Raw genomic sequence first — 20,533 nt, 5'->3', positions numbered from 1 at the left:
TGCAAGTGGAGTATATAATCCATCTCGCTCGCCTCTCCCTATTTAAGGAAATTTTATAACAAAATTACATATATTCTAGGTGTGCTAATTTGAAATTGAGTATGAAATTATAATTAGTGAGACAATATGTAATTATTTCAAATTATACGGAGAATTAGTAAAATATAATATGAACATTGTATAATTAGATAGCATTAGAAACATGTCAAATGCATCAAAATGTTCAATAATCTTGTGATCTAAATCATGTCATATGAAAATTGAAATTAAAGTTTGCTTTAAAAAAAAAAACTTTTCTTTGAAAACAATTCTTCTTAAGAAAAAAGGTCAAACAACTCACTCCTTCTGTCCCTATATACTTGCTAAATATTATCCACTACTTGTCATGTTTTACAAATTAAACAATGATTTAAAAAAAATTCTATTATAGCCTCAATTTATTAACATTGAATTAATATTTTGAAAAAATATAGTAAGTAAATATATTTAAGATTCTATCAATTAATAAAAGATAAAATGATACACTCACTATATCAGTTGTTTTCTTAATAGGTATGCCAAGTAAAAAACGACGGAGGGATTTGAGCTTCTCACACCACCATAATCTTTTCTTTTTGGCAAGGAACTAAAAAAGAGCTAGAATGTCAAACTTAAAATTTAATCTATAACCTTATATGCTAAAATATACTTTTGAACTCACTTTACCACATATATTAGAACTAGTTTAGTGTACGTGCTTCACTCTGATGTAGTATACGCGAAGATTCCCTTGTTCGGTTTCATGAACTGATAGTTAGCCCTCCCAAACAGGTTCAAATCTAAGGTTTCCACACGATTTGCATGGCTTTTGAAAAATCATCAACCCCACTTACACTGAAGCCACAATATAATTACAACTGTAACATGTCAACTTAACAAAAAGTAAAAATAAACAAAGAAATAATGGACACTTTTCTCTCCAAATGCTTACATTATCATCTAATTCATTGCAAATGGCCTTGCAATCACTAAGCCATATGTTATACACACTAATGTAACAGCGCTATACATGTGGGAAAATGAGGATCAGCTGAAGATAAGTGTGTTGATTACAGAGACTGACACCTGATGCTCCCCAAAGCACAAGAAACTTCAGCTTCTAATCCTGGACAGTGGATACCATCACGCGTAGGGCTTACCTATACAGTCTAAAGTCGAACTAAATCACAAAAAGCCCCAAAAATGATATATGCAAGCTCAAGAGGTATCTGCACAATATTATCACAATCCTTGTGTTGTTTGTGCTTGAAATAAAATAAAATTATACAGCAATCGCTGAAATGACTTATGATGAAAAAGCTTTTGCATCAATAGATGTGTTCCTTAACTAAAAGATATGCTATGTTTAGGCAAAAGGTAATAATACAACAATATGTGCCAGCATCCTTGAGATTTCGATACTGAAAGTAGAGGTGAAAAACTTAAAAAGTGTCGATGAATTTGCTTCTACAGTATTTTATGTTAACCAATGTATCAACGCTGTAGTACCTAAACTAGCATGAATGATATTTTTGACAGAGAAAGATCAGATGTTGAGGATTCATCTAACAGGTAAACACTGGTATGTTCGTGATTTATGAGACCAAGACAATTATCGATCAGTCTTCAACCACAAAGGACTCATCACGAATTACAGGTCACCGGAAGTGCACTCAAGATGTAAAATTATGCAGTAAGAATGATCTTTACATTACACTAGGGCATTTAGGATTGTAAATGAGAAAGTATGGAGTGATTCTAAATAGTAAAGAGACCGATTATCAATAGTCGGCAGTTTTACTGACTCTCTCACAGCACCAAAGAGAATAACTTGACACGTAAAAAGTTATTCTTCATGAATTTCAAGTTAGCAGAGCAGCATACAAAATAGATACTTAGATAAAGCGAGTAAACTTTAAGATAGATTTAAGTTATTTGTGATGGTTAAATGGATACTGACATCAAAGGAATAAACTTCCCAAAAAGGCTAGGCTATTTCGGGTGGTTAATGTTATATCTAGAAGATATAGCCATAAAAAGAACTAATGTCGATTGTATGAGGTTCCATTCCATGATTTCTTAAGAGAGGCAGAGGGGTCTAGGAGAAGCAATCAATATACACTTTTTTCTATAAGTACAACCGGTATATACAACAACGGTGTATGAACCCTACACCTCAAAACCCAGTTTGTTACCCAAATTCTCAAAACATCTATTATTCAAATCTAGCTCACTATAACACCTTTTTACCCCAAGAGCACTCTCAGTCTTTCACTAGGTTGTAAAAGAGTGAGTTCCCTAGATTTACTAGGACGGATTTCTAAGCTTGGTGGTATAAGGTTGAACGAGTTTTCTCACAGAAGTTCGGCCCCATCTGAAGGTGATAGTGGTATCTTTACACTTGGATGATATTGCTCTCCAGTGGCATCAGACCTTCATGAGGAATTGATAACATCTTCCACCTCCTACTTGCGAAGAGTATATTTTTTATTTTATTTTTTTAAACTGGTAAGTTTGTATTCTTCAGCAGTAAGGATATGCTGGCCACCACCAAAAAGTTAAACTACAGACTCCCTATCAGATCTATAATCTGATCAGCATCTTTACTTGGGAAGAGTATATTTTTTATTTTATTTTTTTAAACTGGTAAGTTTGTATTCTTCAGCAGTAAGGATATGCTGGCCACCACCAAAAAGTTAAACTACAGACTCCCTATCAGATCTATAATCTGATCAGCATCTTTACTTGGGAAGAGTATATTTTTGCTTTGGTTGATCAGTTTGGGGGTTAATATGATGATCCTATAAGTGAACTTGTTTCATGAAACAAACTGGGGGAGTGATTGAGTTTCAGAGAATCCTTTGATAGAGCCATGACTAGGATTCATATGGATCCTAACCATGCTATCTACATAATTCTAAAGGATTAAAGCCAGAATTTAGTGATGTTTTATGAATTCATAGACCTTATTCTTTTCCAGATCAATATTCTTTAAGCAATCGAAAGACATAAAGAGTACTTCATCACTTTCTAACTCCAATAATAACAGATTTACTACCTTCCTATGCTAAGGTTAAACAACTGACTACACCAACTATCATTTGTCCAAGCCTACTTAACTTACCTTGGATGACAAAATCAAGAGATAAGTAATACATAAAGGGTGGCTTTTGAAGGGTTGAAAAAAAAACCAAAGCCTTGTTGATGAAGATTGATGAGAAGAAATCACAACTATCAATCTTATGATGGGGCCTGGTAAGCACACTTTCTACCCCAAAGAGCAGTGGAATTGGGAAAAACAAGTTGAAAAACCTAAAATACAGATTGAATGAAGAAGTGGAAGGAAAAAGAAGTAGAGGGAGGATCTGCGTTTACCTTCTAAATGAAAGTTAATCTGCAGACCTGGAATGTAAGAGGGTTGAACAACAAAGCAAGAGAGAAATGGTGAAGATTTTAATGCAAAAGGTGGATGTCTAATGCTTTCAAGCAACAAAGATCAGCAAGGAAGTTGAAGTAATGGCTAAGCACTTATGGTCAAGCCGATGGATGAAGTGTGCTTACCTGGAAGCTGAGGGTAGCTGTGAAGGGTTCTTATGATGTGGGACAGTAGAAGCTGGAGCGGGATTCTAGTTGAATCTGGGCAATACTACATTACTTATGAGTTTGTATCAACTCATAACTTCTATACCTGGTACCTCAATGAAGTGTATCAACTTAGAACCATCTGTGATGGTCCTTGGATCACCTGTGGAGACTTCAATACCAACAGAACTATGGAAGAAAGAAGATGACAAAATCTCCTTTGTTATGTCTGAGTTCTCAACGTGGATATACAGGAGATGGAATTACATGGAGAAAATGATCAAAATGGTCCTTGATGTATTGGGGTTACTTTATTGGTCCTTAATATATTTTAGGTGATTGAAATAGTCCTTCATGTATGACAAAAGTCTTTTACCCTAAACTTAACAATTTACACCAAAAAAACGGTGGACCCCACATAACTTACAAAATCCACCATTTTAATCATCTTTATTAGCTCAAAGATTAGAGTTTCATGAATTCTAAAACACCATTTTCTCTAACATCTAAACACACAATTACAAAATAATTCTCTCTAAAGTCAGACATGTGAAATTTTCATGAATTCATCACAACAAAAGACACAAATAATTTTGAAAAATTTCACAATAGAACAGTTCCAAAATAGATCATAAAGCTTAGCAGAAAACACAAAAAAAATCATTTGCTCATGCTTTAGATCGGTATAGCGTATATTGCCAAAAGATATACGATCATTGAGCTATTTCCCACAAATCTGGCAATAAAACATAAAAATATAAAATAATAATAATGGGAGATCGGTAGAGTGAAAAAGAAAGGTGTTATCCGTCATTGTTCAATCAGAAACACGGACGAATTTCGTTCATCATATCTTCCAAATACAATAATTGTTCAACCTTTTTGTAATAATTATTTTGTAGTTGTGTGGTTAGATGTTAGAGAAAATGGTGTTTTAGAATTCATGAAACTCTTTCTTTGAGCTAATAAAGATGGTAAAAATGGTAGATTTTGTAAGTTATGTGGGGCCCACCGTTATATTTAACAGATTTTGGGTGTTAATTGTTAAGTTTAGGGTAAAAGACTAAATTGAACACATTTTGTCATACATGAAGGACTATCTCAATCACCTAAAATATATTAAGGACCAAAATACAGCAACCCCAATATATCAAGGACCATTTTGATCATTTTCTCGAATTACATGACCCCCATTTACATGGTGGAATCTTTTCTTGGTTTAGAGGCCTTGATCATCCAAAGTGCAGCTAGGCTAGATAGATTTTTATTCTCTATGGAATGGGAAGAAAAATTCAAAAATATCAAGCAAAAGCTGCTACCTAGAGTGCTCTCTGACCACTCCCCAATCATGTTAGAATGTGGAAAGTGGGAGAAGAAAAGGTCAAGCTTCAACTTTTAGAACTGGTTGCTCATGGTGGAAGGCTTCACTGATCTGATACAAGCATGGTGGAATGAATTCTTTGTGGAAGGATGCCCAGACAACAGACTACATGTTAAATTAAGAATGCTCAAGGAAAAATCAAGGAATGGAACAAAGCAAATTTTGGGAAGCTGGTAAATAAGAACAGTTTACTTGAAGAATTGGCTGAAATTATTGAGTTACAGGCCGCAAGAGATTTGACGGAATATGAACCGAAATCAAGAATATTACGGCTGAAACAAGGGGACAACAGCACAAGGATTTTCCAAAAGTGGCAACATACACAGGACAATCAACACCATTGACAGCTCATAGACAAAGGAGAAATTGTAAAAGATCCTGTAGATATCAGAAACACTATGAAAAACTTTACACTGAACCTGAAAACTAGGGACCTAAATTTGACTTCCTGGACTACCCAACTATAACACAGGAGAAATAGATTTGGATGCAAAGACCTTTTACTGAGGCAGAGGTCTTGAAGTGCTTAAAAGAGTGTGGTGGAGATAAAGCTCTAGGCCCAAATGGCTTCACAATGTACTTCTTCAGGTCATGGTGGGAAATATTAAAGGAAGATCTGATGTTTATAATTCATAACTTTCATCTAAAGGAAGTTTTCGAAAAATCTTTCAATGCCACTTCCATGGCATTGATTCCTAAAAAAGCTGGAGCAGAGGAATTAAAAGATTTCAGACCTTAATAGTGGGAATATATAAGATTATTTTCAAACTGATTACTGGGAGGTTGAAGATTGTAATGGGGAAGTGGGGAAGCTGGTTGATGACATCAAATGGCTTTCCTAAAAGGCAGGCAAATCATTAGATGCTTCCCTTATTGCTAATGAATTAGTGGACTGCAGAGTTCACCAAAAAGAAGGCTCGAATCTTATGCAAGCTGGATATAGAAAAGGCATATGACCATGTCAATTGGCTTTTTCTGCTAAAGATTTTGATTGGACATGGGCTTTGGGAGGAAATGGCTTAATTGGGTAAGATTCTGCATATCCATTGTTAAGTTTTCACTAATTATAAATAGAAATCGTGAAGGCTTCTTCCAATCTCAAAGGGGGCTAAGACCGGGACCTCCTCTCACCCTTGTTATTCATTTAAGCCATGGAAGGCCTCAATACATGATTAGGAGAGCAAATGTTAATGGATGGTTAATAGGTTTTAAAGCTCATATGCATGGAAGTATGAATAATGAGGTGGGGGTAACTCACCTACTCTGTGTAGATGATTCATTGATTTTTTGGAAGGCAGATGTGACATAAAAGAGATATCAGAGCAATTCTCACTATCTTTAAAGGTAGTTCTGGGCTCCATGTTAATTGGAAAAAGAGTTTCTTCTACCCAGTTAACCAAGTACGCAATATGGAGCTGCTAGCTAGCAACCTTGGTTGCCAAATAGAACTCTACCTACAAAGTCTCTGGGTATGCCTTTGGGAGCACAAAACAAGGACATAAGAGTGTGGAATGGCATGAAAACTGAATTCTGGAATGATCTATGGATTGGGGAAGAAAGATTAGCAACATTATTTCCAAACTTGTTTATGATCAAAGCGTCAGCCAACAGAACAAGGGCACAATCTTTTAGATGTGGTGCCCTTAGTGATGGAATTTCTTGTTTAGAAAAGCGCTTAATGACGGGAAATAGAGAGAATCATTACTCTATTTTAGTTCCTAAATACCTTTCCAGGCACTTCCACTCAGATGATAAGCCTATCTGGAGATTACAAAGGAAAGGAGTGTCCACAGTGAAGTCTTGTTACTGGAGTAGCAATGTTGGTCAAACACAGAACAGAATTTTGCCTTAGAAGCTAATCTGGAAGATATAAATGCCTTTAAAGGTCTCATGTTTTGCTTGGTTGGTGTGTAGAAGGGCATGCTTAACACATTTAGTTCTTCAAAAATAAGGAAGGCAGATTTGCTCAAGGTGCTTTATGTGTGACCAAGAAGTTGAAGTCAATGGACACTTGTTCCTTCACTGCAAGGTAGCTGCTAACCTATGGAACAAGTTTATTTGCATCCTTGGTGTGTGTTGAGTAATTCCACAGACCACTGAGGGTGACAGCTGGAAGGAGATAGGAAGAAGACACTCTGCTGAAGACTGGTGGGAGTTAATCCCAGTTCGCATTTGGGACTTTATGGAAAGAAAGGAATGCTAAATGTTTTAACGATAAGAGTAACAATATTTAGAAGATCAGAATGAATAGCCTTAGCCTTTTGTATTTTTGGTATAAAAAGGATATGACGGGGGATATAAAACTTTTTGTTGATTTCATAGGCAATTCGTAATCTCCTCAGGGGTAGTTTTCATATGCTCTGATGAGATAGTAAGTGGCATATGCTCATCATTATTTGATGATGAGACTTTTGTGAAAACACAGTTATCCTTGTCTCAAAAAAAAAAAAAGTTTGAGCCCTGGTGAGCTGAGTGAAAAGAGAGTCGAGGAGTTATGTATAAATGTGATGAGAAACAGCAACCTGAACATGTGTGTAAGGCCAAGGCACAATTATTCTTATTGGAATTCAAAGAAGAGGTAGCAGAAGACAGAGTGGAGGAAGAAGAACAGATTAATAAGGAATGGATGGCAAAGGCGCATGATATCTCTATTGATGCTATTAATGGGACAAGTGGTTATATAACATGGAGGGTTGCTGATTATGGACAAAGAAGAACTTTCAACATCTTAATTGATATTGGCTCCACTCACAAGTCACAACTTCCTTGATGTGTTTTAGCATCTAGGATGGGCCGGAAGGTGGACCCTTGTCAGCTCCTTGATGCAAACTTGGCAGACGGGAATCCAGTGCTAGTATCAGGAATGTGCTAGGGACTAGAATGATTACTGCAATGCATTGTATTTAAACTTGACTTCCTCTTTTTACCCTTAAGTTCCCATGCCGTGGTTTTGGGAGTGCAGCGGCTATGTGACTTAGGGGACGTCTTGCTTGACTTTAAGAAGTTGACTATGTTGTTTGAACATCAAGGTAAACTGTTTTCACTAAAGGGTGTGCATTTTAAATGAAGTTGGTTGACACTGTCAGGGTAGGCCACGGCAATGCTCAACTGTGAAAGGGTAAAGAAGAGAAGAGTGTGCAAGATCAAGGAAAAGAACCAGTAGTGATATTGCAGGAACATGAGGAGGTATTCATGGAACCAAAAGAATTGACTCCCTATATAGACCAGTTTGATCATATCACATGGAAGGAAAGGTCCAACCAATCAATACAAGGCCTGATACAACACAGTTTGTAACACATCTGCACATTTGCTTTTTATTGGCGTTGGTAGGCAAAAAAGATGCCAGCGACTGTGCTAAAATTACAGGACTCTAAATCATATTACTATCAAAGACAAATATCACATACTCATCATACAAGAATTGTTGGATGAATTGGGATGTCAATATGTGTAGTCAAAGATAGATCTCAGATTTGGGTATCATCATATTATAATGACACTACCTGATGTCCACGAAACTGACTTTAGGACACATTATGAATATTTAATCATGCCTTTTGACCTAACTAATGCTCCTTCTATCTTCCAGATCTTAATGAATCATGTCTGCAAGGAGTAATTGAGGAAATTCATCTTGATCTTTCTTGATGACATATTGATCTTCAGTTAGAATTTGGAGGAGCATGTTAAGCATTTGAGGGTTACTTTCATGCCAAAAGATCTAAGAGTCATTTTGCCACGGCAAGCATTGAGTTAGGTCATTCAATCTTCTTTGCTCAAAGGGGTTTCTACTAACCCTAAAAAAAGTCCAGATAGTTCAGTAACGGCCTATGCCTGCCAACACCAAATAGTTGAGGGGATTCTTAGGGTTAGTCAGGTACTACAAGAGGTCCATATAGACAGATTAGCAAACCCTAATTGATTTGCTGAAGAAAGGTGGGTTTAATTGGACTGACAGATCAGCAGCAACATCTTCAACTTTAACTTCAGCTTCAGTATTGACATTAACTGACTTTTCCTTCGTTTTCACTATGAAGATAGATGCATACGATGTAGATATTGAAACAGTACCAATACAAAAAGGGCAAGCAATTTGCTTATTTAAGCTAGCACATTTCTTCTCAACACCAAGTTATGTATGTGTATGACAAAGAACTGCTAGCACTAATAATGGCTATGAAGATTTGTATGGCCAACACCACCCCAACCCACCATGCATTTAACTTCTGTTCAAGGTGACCAAAGTAGACAGAAGTTTTAACTCTCAATAACCATGGAATTCAAATTACAGTTGCTTAAATTCCAATGATTCATCTATCCAGATCTCAGCACAAAATGGTTGACCAAGCCAACTAGATAAGATCAGATAAGCAGTTTTCAAGGTGGGATACCCGGAATATCTTAAGATCCAATCATACAAAAAACTGATTTCGTCTAGCAAGCATTTCTCTAAACTTTCTTCCAAATACCATGAACCCTATCAAATTGTTCATGCGGCTTATAAAGCTCTCCTTACCAAAACAATTACTATTACATCCTACCTTCTGTGTTTTTTTATCAAACCTTATTATGAATTCCTAAATAAGAAGGTACATTGTCCAATATCAGATTTATCCAGTCCTTACTTCCCTCAGTTTTCAGGTTTCCTGTTCAAGTTTAATTCAGTTATCTTGTTCAGCTTAATTCAGTTTTCTTGTTCAAGTTTACATCATATCCTTTGCTTTGAGAATATTAACAATTAAAGCATTTTGTGGTAAAACAACTTAATAACAACAAGGGAGATCCCGTTCATTGACTACCTAAACTTTCACCTCATTGATGAACGTCAGTTAGCTAAAATTAGTTGTAAAGCTGCAGACTGTCAGACTAGAAAAGTTTTTACCACTGGGAAGCATCAGATTGTGAGTCCATATTGTTGTAGATTTGAGTATACCGCCGTCGATTTTCAGGTTTCGGCATAACGGGTTTCTTCCGCAAACCAAAGATTTCTTGTACCAAAGGAACATGAACCAGCACTAATTTCCAAGCTAAAAACCAACCTGCACAAATCTCACATCAAGTTCTTATTCTTATCGATAACTCAAATTCCGGATTATTACCATAAAAATACAAACCTAAGATAAGTAAGGAGAAGACGAAGATGATAGCGAGAAGGGGACGAAAGAGGAATAAAGTGAGAAATTCCAACGATGATACAGAGGCATTCAGTTCATACGAAGAAGACGACTCCATGATTCAACTGATGATGGAATTTTGTGGAATAATGCCTTGACTAATTATTTTTTGCAATAAATATGGCTTAATTTATTTTATTTTTACAAAATTTAAAAATTATGTCCAAGTTTTAAGTTTTATAAAAATTTATTAAATATAAATTTGAAGTTGAAATTCTACCTTTGAAGTGAATTTTGGGATTTGATATTAGAATTTTGAAGTTGAAGTTTTAAGTTGACAAGGATTCTGATATGATTACTCGATATAAGCACGATTATAATAAAGGTTATCATGAATAACTTTGTCAAAAGATAAAGTGCAGCTGAAATCAATTATGTGTGTGGGCGAAGTGTTGGCATGACTTAGTGGTGTCAAACAATGCTGGTAAGAAAATGTCAAGACATGACATGAACGTTGGCAATCATCAGACCATGGCATGACATGGACTCTAACCGGCATCAGTTGTAGATAGGTTTGGAATGAAAAAAACACATGATCTGATCAAGTGCGAAAAAATCGAGCAGAGCTAAATTAAAGTATAGTCAAATGTGAATGAAACACAACAAGAAAACAATGAATGACATGGGTGAATAAAAAGTTAGTACGGTCAAGGCAACACAGGCAAGGCAGCGACAAGTGGCAATGCATTGACATGAAAAATTGACAGAGATGAATTTGGGTGGACTTTGATAATGCAATAACTATACAATGTCACATTGCATTGAAGCCAAAATTATGGAAGGAAAATGCAGCGAAGGGCTGAAATCCAGTCAGCCAAAGTCACATACCAAGCACACGCGACAATTATTTTTTTGTAACTGCCTGTGTCTAAATTCATTGCAACTTGTAATAGCCTTTTGAATCCAAAATTTGAATTCTTCCTATTAGTTTGGAATATCAATCGAAGTTTAATTTAGTGGGCTGAATGCTTGACAAGTGTTAGACATGTGTCACAACACTATGCATTGTATAATACAAGGCCGCCACTTGAATTATAAATGGACAACTTTGGTGTTGGATGTTTTAGATAGAAAAAAGAGAATTAAAGAAGGAAGAATTAAGTCTTGAATTTCACTCAAACACTTAGAAATAACATGAGGAATTTAGAAAGGTGTCAAAGACAGCAATCGACTTGTTATTGTGCCTAAGTCGAAATTGAAGTTGGGATAAAATTGTTATCTAACGAGTGAGTCCTTTGTATTTGTTTTAATTATTAATATAAGGTTGGATTTACCCATATATCTTGTGTGCATTTTCATGTTAAGCTTTTAAAAATAATCCAAGGCAAAAAGAAAAAAAAAATCATTGAACGGTAGATAAATTAGGCTGAAAACAACTTGAGTTAAGTGAGACTTAACTGCATTGAATTTAGGTGAAGTAGTATGCTCGTGTGACAACATCCATGAGAACAGAAAAGATAATTTTGAATCACAAATATAATTTAACAACATATTTAAATTATTTAAGATATTTTAAAATATTTTTGAGCTTTTTCTATTTTTTTTCTTTATATCATTTTTTTTTAAAAGACAATAAATCAAACCAAAGTGAACTAATTTGATTCAATATCGCATACTTTTCAATATAAAAAATTGAATGGAAGTTTGATAAAAATCAAATAGAGAAAATTGAAATATTTCTTCCATACCCAACAACCCCCTAATGAGCTTCATTTTTAATCCTTTTCTATCGAACCCGAACGAAAGTTGAGAATCTTCATCAATAAACAGGGGGAAATTGTAGTACTGCTCACTAGGTACAAATAATTCATCTGGGCTGATGGAGAACACAGTGCCGATTTCCACTACTGCTCCATCAAACTCTAGTACTGGCAATCGCCGATCACAGCCACGCTACTTGTACTGTAGCTGCTTCAGGCGCTGCTGCCGCTGTTTCTGCTGCTTCTACTCCTATCCATGATTCGTTGATCAAATTCTCTTGACTGCTTGTAAATATACGGTGTCTTTTCAGTATATAAAAGTGTTGTATAGTTTTCGCTTTGTATTATACTTTTCGCCCTTTTGTTGAATAAAGAATCAATTGATGATCTATAGCTTTTGTTGGCTAAAGTGAATTAGTTTATGTGTAGTTGTAGAATTAGGAAACAATTGATGATTTGTATGTGCTATTCGTATTAGTGGCTAGTTTAATTGTTTTCATGTGAAGGAAAATTGAGATGACAGATATATTATGAGTTACTTGAATTTGTTGATAATCATGTATTATGAACAAGCATGTGAAACTTAGGCCTTTTTGGTGTGGCAACATGTTTTCCTTTGTGAAATTCTTTTATGGTGTTTGGTTGCTGAAATTGTTGGAAATAATTTACTAATTAAGTGTGTGCAACATCTTCTACTTCCTTCCTACTCCATTGAAAACTTGCTACTGTTGAGGCAACTGATTTTCTTAGCATAGCATTTTTCTGCGTAAAATATGAGCTTTTGGAATTTTCTTACTTTGTACCAAACATGGCTTTGCTCCTTTTACCTGAAAAAGATGGATGCTGAAAATGAGAATTCAGGACTGGTGACTACTTGAGTTGTATGGTCTCATGTGCTTTTGGTTAAGAAATCTCCGTACCCAATTAAAATTATGTATCAAAAGATTTCTCTAACTTCTGGGATGTTTGTCTGTTTGTAAAAGTAAGTATGCTATTGCTATATACACCCACTCTATACATTTGGTATGGTATAAGATTCACTGTCCTGAATAAATCCAAAAATTGTTGAATTCGACAAGTGATTCCATCGTTTCTGGTTCAATAAGAGACAAATTGTCCGGGCATGGTCTTTTAAATGAGGAATCAAGCCATTACTTTGTAATTGCTTTATATATGTGAAGAATTTCTTGCCTGCATTGGTTACATGCTAGTGGAGGGCATCATTAAATAGAAGAAAAATGAAGTGTCCAATAATTATGTGAAGGTTTAGAGCAGTTATGTGACTTCAGAAAAAAGTGTCGATGTATGTAGTGTGGATACAAGCACATATCAGAAGTTATGTTGAAGATAGAAGATGGACGACATGCATACATGACCTAGAAGGCATCTATTAGCTGCTGAGGTATGTGGTACTGTTCCCAGTAGCTATATGCAATTGTAAAGATTGATATATGTGTGGGTGAAATCCTATTTCATTGCTATATAAGCTGAAATGGAACAGTAAGGCTTATGGAATCACTATGGTTTGAGCCAAAGATGTGATTTACTGTCTAATTAGAGCTGCCAATCTGAGAGCTTTCAGGACTTCAACTTGTCAATCCGTAAGTTGACTTCTTAGCTCACATTATAATCTATCAATCTCAAAGAAGTTGTCCCTTTCATAGTGGCCACGTGTGGGAGAAGGGTGGTGAAAGATCATTCTGTCTATGATTGGAACCATTTAAACAAAATAGTTAGTTGCTTTACTACTTGAATAAGAAACTATCTCAGTAGTTTGTAATAGTTGACACTGCTCTATACTCATAATACTCGTAATTTAGTTTAGTGTTTTCAAATATCTTCACACTAGATTGAAGCAACATTGTGTGGGTGCTCCTTTTATTGTCTTTCATTTACAAGTGCTTTTAACTTTGACTTTAATTTCATTATTTTTTTAAATGCATCTTTCTAGTAGGCTCCTCTATATCTATCTTCAAAGACCAGATTAGAGAATTATTGTAGAGAACACTGATGACCAACCACCATTCAAGGCATTCTCCAAATCAAACAGAAAATCTTTATATGCATGTTGCACATGTGCATATCAGAGTTCAATTCCTCCCTTCTCGTCTTCTGTGCAATTTTTTGAACTTTACTGTTCATTGTCCTGATATATCTTCCTGCTGTTGTCATTGTCAATTTGCATATACACCTTTCAACAACAAAATACCCAGTGTAGTTCCACAAAGTGGGGTCTAGATTTGCATGTGAACCTTTATTGGGTGAAATTCTGTACTAAATTTTGTAGGTTCAATTCTTTGGTGCTACAAGGTTGGAAAATTTTGTCATTGCTTCGTAAGTTTCTTTTTTTTTTTGACAACGATTGCTTCGTAAGTTTCTTTGTTCTCTGTCATTTCAGAAGGTGACTATTCCATGTCTCTCTGGTGAAAAACCACTAAGAGGATTTCAACCAACCAACCGTTATCTACTTTCTCTGTATGAAAAATTATTCTATAGAGAATTTGCTACTATAGATTTGATGAAAATTTCCTAAATTTAGTAGAATGCTCGTTTTTTTTTCAAAAGAATGGAAGTTGTCAGTATGCAATGGTAAGAGTTTGAATATTTAAAGTATTAGGTGTATGTTAGAATATACTTGTCTTATGTTGAATACCTATGAATTGATATACCCTGTATTCATCAAATGCCAAGCCTTCAGTATATCTCTACCACCTAAGCTTAAAGGCAAGTTCTACATTTTGTTGTGTGGGATGGAGTTTGGCCAATCAAGAACTCCCATAGTTCCATGTTCAACAGGTGCATGTTGAGGAAATGAGGATGCTTAGATGGATGTATGCGTATACTAGGAGCGATAAGATTAAGAATGAGGATATCCGAGCAAAGGTGGGAGTGGCATTAGTGGTGGACAACATGAGTGAAGCGAGGCTGAGATGGTTTGTGCATGTGAAGAGGAGATACGCTGATGCTTTAGTGAGGAGGTGTGAGAGGTTGGATATAGTGGGTGCAAGGAGAGGTAGAGGTAGGCCGAAAAAGTATTGGGGAGAGTTTATTAGAGGACATGGCACAATTCTAGCTTACTGAGGACCTGTCCTTAGATAGGAGGGTGTGGAGGTCACAGATTACGGTAGAAGGTTAACATGTAGTGGAAGGTTCTCTTGCTTCCTGAAGGGTTTAGGCTTAGTGGTGTCTGTAGTAGTAGTAGCTTTATTCTTGTAGTGTCTTGCGTTTGTTTTTTAACACCATCTATTTTTATGATGTTTCGGTGATTGCATTCTTTTGTTGTTGTTACTGTTTCCGTAGTAGTTGCTATATTTTCTTCTCTGTCCTTTTTCCTTTTCATACTTACTCTGATTGCTGTATTCGAGTCTAAGGTCTTGTAGAAACAGCTTTTCTACCTCCGCGACTGGTATTTCACTGGGTATGTTAATGTCTGCATACTCTCTACCTCCCCAGACACACTTGTGGGATTTCCTGTGTATGTTGTTTTTGGTATCCTTAAGTTCCAAGTAATTTCTGCCTACTGGTTCTCTTACACTGCTTAGCCGGCTAAAGGTCTTTTTCTTTCTGGTGTTGGGCTGTCTGCCTGGCCAAAGTCTTCTCTTCTTTTCCTCTATCTGGCAATTGTTCTGACATCATCACCTTCTCTTTGACAATTACTCTAGCACGCCATGCCTCTATCCTCACTCTCTCACTCTGCCTTTTCTGGACAACTGCTTTGACAGCACTATGCCCCTTAAAAGTGATTTCTCCAATGGAACCACACCTCTTTTGGCGATCATTCCAATACCACTGCTCTTAATTTCTATGTCACTCCCATAGCAGTGTGCCTCTTTTCAGGAAACTGTTCAAACGGATTTGTGCGTTTCCTCAATGATATTTCTGGCAATGCCATGTTTCTTCTGGTGATCTTTCTGGTGGCGCAGCGTCTCCTTCACCTGACCAACCAGCCAAATAGCGTGCCTCTTTTCAAATAATATTCTTACTACAATTTTCCTTGCAACATCCTAGCAACCACAACTTTTCTGACAACTTTCGTACCTATTTTCCAGTGATATTTCTATATTACTATAATAAGCAAACTCAAGTTGGTTTCTCCACTTTGAAATGTTGAGTCCTGTGATGGATATTGTTGTACTGGAAAAATATTGGATCTGTGTCATTTTTAACACTTAATAATAGTAAGTCTTCAATGTATCTCATTCATTTCTCTTGTTTCTCATTCGTTCATAGTACTATCAATGTGGACCAGGAATATCCGCAATTAGTTTAAGTGAAATCAAGGAAATGATCAACCAGAAAATTGAAGTGTTTAAACTCATCATACTCTGAGCCGCTGACAACAACAACAAAGGATATGTTTGGGTCATTTCTTTTCATGAGGTAACACGACTCCAGAAGTACATGAAGAGATGAAGTCCATCATGTGTGTTTCTTCTTATCCGCTCCTTATTCATCCGTTTCTTTTCCTTGTTTGATCCTTTTAAGGAAAGCACAGGTCAAAGATAAATGTATGACAACCTAAACAATGGAGTGGGATGCTGTCCACTTCTCCTGCTAATTTCCATCAGACTCAGTTCTCGGGCATCCATCACTAGCAATGGAAAGTGGGTAACCAGTCTCCTCCGCCCTCGCCTTTCCCTCTCCTCCTCTTTATTTAGGGGCATGGAGGAGTAAGTAAGTGGCTTGAGGGGGCCTTTAGGAGTGTGAAAGACCGGGATTATGAAAAAAGAGATGCATAGATATGCAGAGTACAAGTTGCATCTTATGGGGTGCTGGAACTAGGAAAGTTGTGAAATGAATAGGACTAAAATGACCTCTTCTTTTTGAACTTCTGGGGTGGCTTAGTGGTTGAAGTGCTGGAGTGATTGAAGTTCAAATTTCAGTAGAGGTGAGATTCTGTGATTCTTGCTATCTATCTAAGTCTGTATGGATAGGGTTACCAAATCTTGGAAATTAGTCGAAGTGTGTGTCTACTGGCCCTGATATCGCCATTCTAACAAATATGGCCTCACTTTCATATTCTCATTGTCCAATTCCTCAAAATGATAATTCAATGGCTATTGGTGCCTTTGGTTTTCTCTATCATCACAGAAGCTGATTTCTCTCTCGTTTTTGTATCTCCGATTTTGCGAGAGGAAGATATATGCAAGATTGGTAGTCTGGTTTTCATGGTACATGCACCAAATGAAGGACCCTAAGCATGTTCCATGTCTTTCAAAATGACCTCAAGTTGTCATATCCAAAAAAAAAAGAAATATCTTGCTGCTAATCAAATCATCCTATTTATGTTTGAAGATATGAGTATCAGCCAGAGTAAATTTGATAAGGAATGTGTCTAGCAGTGTGCTTGGTTGTGGGTGCATTTTTGTTGGTCTTTTTTCATTCTAGTAGAAAGTGAAAAAAAATAGATTTATTTGTTAGCTGAAGCATATGAGGCTTAAGAATTTGCATGAACACGAGTCAGTTTCAAGAAAAATCCTGGTATCTGTTGAGGTTTTTAATTGAAACGAAAACCACCAGGGTTTACTGCGGATTTGATGATCTTGGGTCTTCAAGTTCCTTTGCTAGCAATCTCTTCGAAAAAGGGCAATTTACTGTTAACCTTCTACCTCTTTCCAGTTTCCTCGCCTCTTTACCCTTCCCTCTCTCCCGCTTCAGCAAGTGGCATCAACTGTTACTGTTTCAATTCTCTGAATCCTCTTCCTCTCTTTCTGTTTCTTGCTGTCACCTCTGTCCCTCACTAATGAAATTATGTGATCAATGGCAAACTGTGCAACCACCTAATGCTTTTCGGCCTATGTTAATGAAATTCATGTTTTGCAGTTCTACTATTGGTGCTTTATATCAATCTGTGAAACACAAACCTAAATTGTACCAACACAATGGTATTTTTTACGATGATTAGCTTAAAAAAAGGTGCAAATATTTGACTTGACCATAGATGTGGTTGATCTCTTCTGTAAATAGATATTGTTTTCCTCCTCAAGGAAAAGTAATGAATATTTTGGATCGATAAAAAACTAGAGAAAATATCTTAGTGAATGTTTATTTCTATAGCATTACAGTGAATGCATCAGCGATCTGTAAAGAAAAACTAAGAAATCCTTCTCAAAAGGAGATAAAATAACTGGAATTTGGTGTTTCTGATCAAGTCTTTAGAACTACACAGCTCATAGAAGAGGAACCTGATAGTCTGAAGGTGTTGTTCTGTTTTCGACTGAATGGCTGACACTCCTCATTCCAGCCGGATATTATAGGAAGTTTGTTCTACCCTGGGGTTAGTTGTGCCATTTATGGTGGTTATAGTGAAGCATATCTCGTTAAGGCCATCCATTACTATCATTTCAATAATTTGAAGTTTGACTTGCTTTTTGTTGGCCAAGGAATTTTGGCAGGAGGGACCTCTAGCTTGATCTCAATCTTGGCAAAACGAACCCAAATGAGTGAAATTGTTTACTCGAGATCAAAGAGCCTACTTCATGCATTTATTATGTGTCACTGCTTAATCATTCTTGGAAGGCTACGCAACTAAAACACATTTGGTTGGTTAATAGTTTGTGCATGAATTTTGATACTTTAAACTTCTATCCTTTTTCCCAGGTATCTGCTCAAAGATTTTTCCAGAGGCAGTGTGTTGATAAATTGCATACTTGTGAACTGGTGTAAGTCATACTTGATTTGACTGAATATATCAATACTTTATGTGACAGTTGCAGGAGAAGGGCATAAAAGTCCACGAGACAGAACGGATATTGTCAAACTCTACTGGCAAGATCTTTTTACATGCAATGCATGAATCATACTGATATTCTTATACGACGAGCTGAAAATTTTGTGCAATTCAACCTCCTTGTTAGCTTTCCTTGCACAACCTTTCTCCCTTGTCTATATCTCACTGTTATATGGTGTATAATTGTCCTAGAACTCATAGTCAGCCATCTTTATTGCCTAGTCGTCTTAATGTTCATAATGAGCAGAAATATTAATATGGAAACGTAAAGATATGACTGTTGAATCTAATTCAACCCCAAAAGCAAGCTCATGAGGAGAAGATCGCTCAAGTCCATATAAGTAGTCCATCTGCTCATTCTCCACCCAATGTGAGATTCTAATCCATTCTTACACCTTCTTCACGCCCAGACTCAACTTGAGCCTGGACTAGGAGCTCAAACGAGGGTGGAACTGTCTTTGATACCATGTGAAATATAACATTTGAGGCTAATTCAACTCTTAATGCAAGTTCATGAGGGGAGGATTTTGTCCAAGTTCATATAAGTAGACCGCCCGTCCATTCCCCAATCAATGTAAGACGCTAACCCACTAAATAAATCGAAAGTGGTATTTTTAGGGATAAAGGTGCAAAGGTGTGACAGGAAGCATATTGTTGAATTCATTCAAGTCTGTCTCTCTTATGAATGCATGAACGCTTTGATCTGTTATGTGAGTACTCATTAATACACTCATCACTTTTAATTTGACCCTTCTTGCCATGCCAGTTATGAACTGTGTGCATTTACTTGCTTTGTGGTCCTCTCCAGTTCAATCCTTGCTGGTTGCTACTGATGAGTTGCCAAATGAATTAAGGAATTCTTTTTGACACTTAACACGTCACAGGGGATCCTTGTAGCATGATTAAAGTCTTGGTACAACCTATAGATCACATATTCGAGTCGTGGGATTCAGCTAGCTAGGTTGACTGTTACATTACACTCCTTGAGGTACGGTCTTTCCCTGAATCATGCGTGAATGTGGGATGTTTAGTTTACGTTGCTCTTTTATTTGCAAGTCTACTTATTTTTGTGTTCCACTCCGTGGTCCTGGGAAAGTGCCATAAACGATGTTACCTACAAGTTGTTCCTTAATAGTATTTATTCTTTGTCCCCTTATCCGCTGGCTTGACTGCTAGTTTCAGGTCATCGAAAGCGAGGGGTTTCTTTTTTATCTTTTTGTCTTTTCTACTTAAATCCCAATATACCTATTGCACTTGTTACATTTCATTTTAGAGTTTGCACCTTTTTTTCTCTCTCTTTAGTTACATGTTTGAGAATCTCTTTATCTGAAAAATATAATTATTTTTTGATATTCAATATGATTTGTATTAGTCAGATTTCATAGCATACTAGACAACACATCGAATCATTTTTTGATGTGTTAGTTGGATTTCAAAGCATATCAAATGAATTTGTATTAGTTAAGTTCCAACGCATACACTTTTTTGACAGAAAACTCTTTATCTCAAAAAGTAGAATTATTTTTCGATGTGTTAGTTGGATTTTAAAGCATATCTGAATTTGTATTATGCAGGCTCTAAAATATATCAGACTTCGACATCAGGTTGGGGAATATAAAGAAAAAAAACATCATTTTTCGATGTGTTAGTTGGACTTCAAAGCATATCTAAATTTGTATTAGCCAGGCTCTAAAATGTAGTACACTTAGACATCAGGTTGGAAAATAAAAAGAAAAAAAGTGTGTTATGAGAAAAAATAATTATAAAATTGGTCAAATCATGACACCTCCAAACTATATTAATTAAAAAAGATAGTGTCATCCAATCATATACGCTTAGACTTATAATCCATCTATAAAATACAATTATTTGTGCATTTCGTATATTTTATTAAATTATATCCAGATAGGTGACTTTTTTTTATTTTTTTGGGGGTGTTGGGGAG

The 20,533-nt window shown here is 36.1% G+C and overlaps 1 protein-coding gene and 1 long non-coding RNA gene across 3 annotated transcripts; one reads left to right on the top strand and one right to left on the bottom strand.

The window, feature by feature from the left end:
- Nucleotides 1-819: 819 nt before the first annotated feature.
- LOC107003155 lies at nt 820-10,265 on the bottom strand. The gene is made up of 3 exons (XM_015201422.2): nt 10,099-10,265; nt 9,867-10,023; nt 820-1,187 (listed from the first exon to the last, which is right to left on the bottom strand). Coding segments are annotated over exons 1-3 (276 nt in total). The 5' UTR covers nt 10,217-10,265; the 3' UTR covers nt 820-1,186.
- Nucleotides 10,266-11,771: 1,506 nt separating this feature from the next.
- On the top strand, nt 11,772-20,435 carry LOC114074691. Of its 2 annotated transcripts, XR_003575037.1 has the most exons (4): nt 11,772-13,260; nt 18,459-18,520; nt 19,473-19,576; nt 20,163-20,435. It is a non-coding gene; the product is annotated as an uncharacterized LOC114074691 (long non-coding RNA). The 2 variants fall into 2 exon arrangements; XR_003575036.1 differs by having other exon boundaries at nt 18,459-19,576.
- Nucleotides 20,436-20,533: the final 98 nt, after the last annotated feature.

The sequence above is a fragment of the Solanum pennellii genome, chromosome 11 (genome assembly GCF_001406875.1).
Source record: "Solanum pennellii chromosome 11, SPENNV200".
Lineage (NCBI taxonomy): Eukaryota > Viridiplantae > Streptophyta > Magnoliopsida > Solanales > Solanaceae > Solanum > Solanum pennellii.
Note: the sequence above shows the minus strand (reverse complement) of the source record. Positions and strands in the feature narration are given on the sequence as shown.

Bases quoted from the DNA above. Each gene is read 5' to 3' on its own strand.
- LOC107003155 (XM_015201422.2), bottom strand. From the start codon at position 10,216: ATGGAGTCGTCTTCTTCGTATGAACTGAATGCCTCTGTATCATCGTTG. The intron at 10,024-10,098 runs GTTTGTATTTTT...AGATTTGTGCAG, and splicing joins CTTCTCCTTACTTATCTTAG to GTTGGTTTTTAGCTTGGAAA.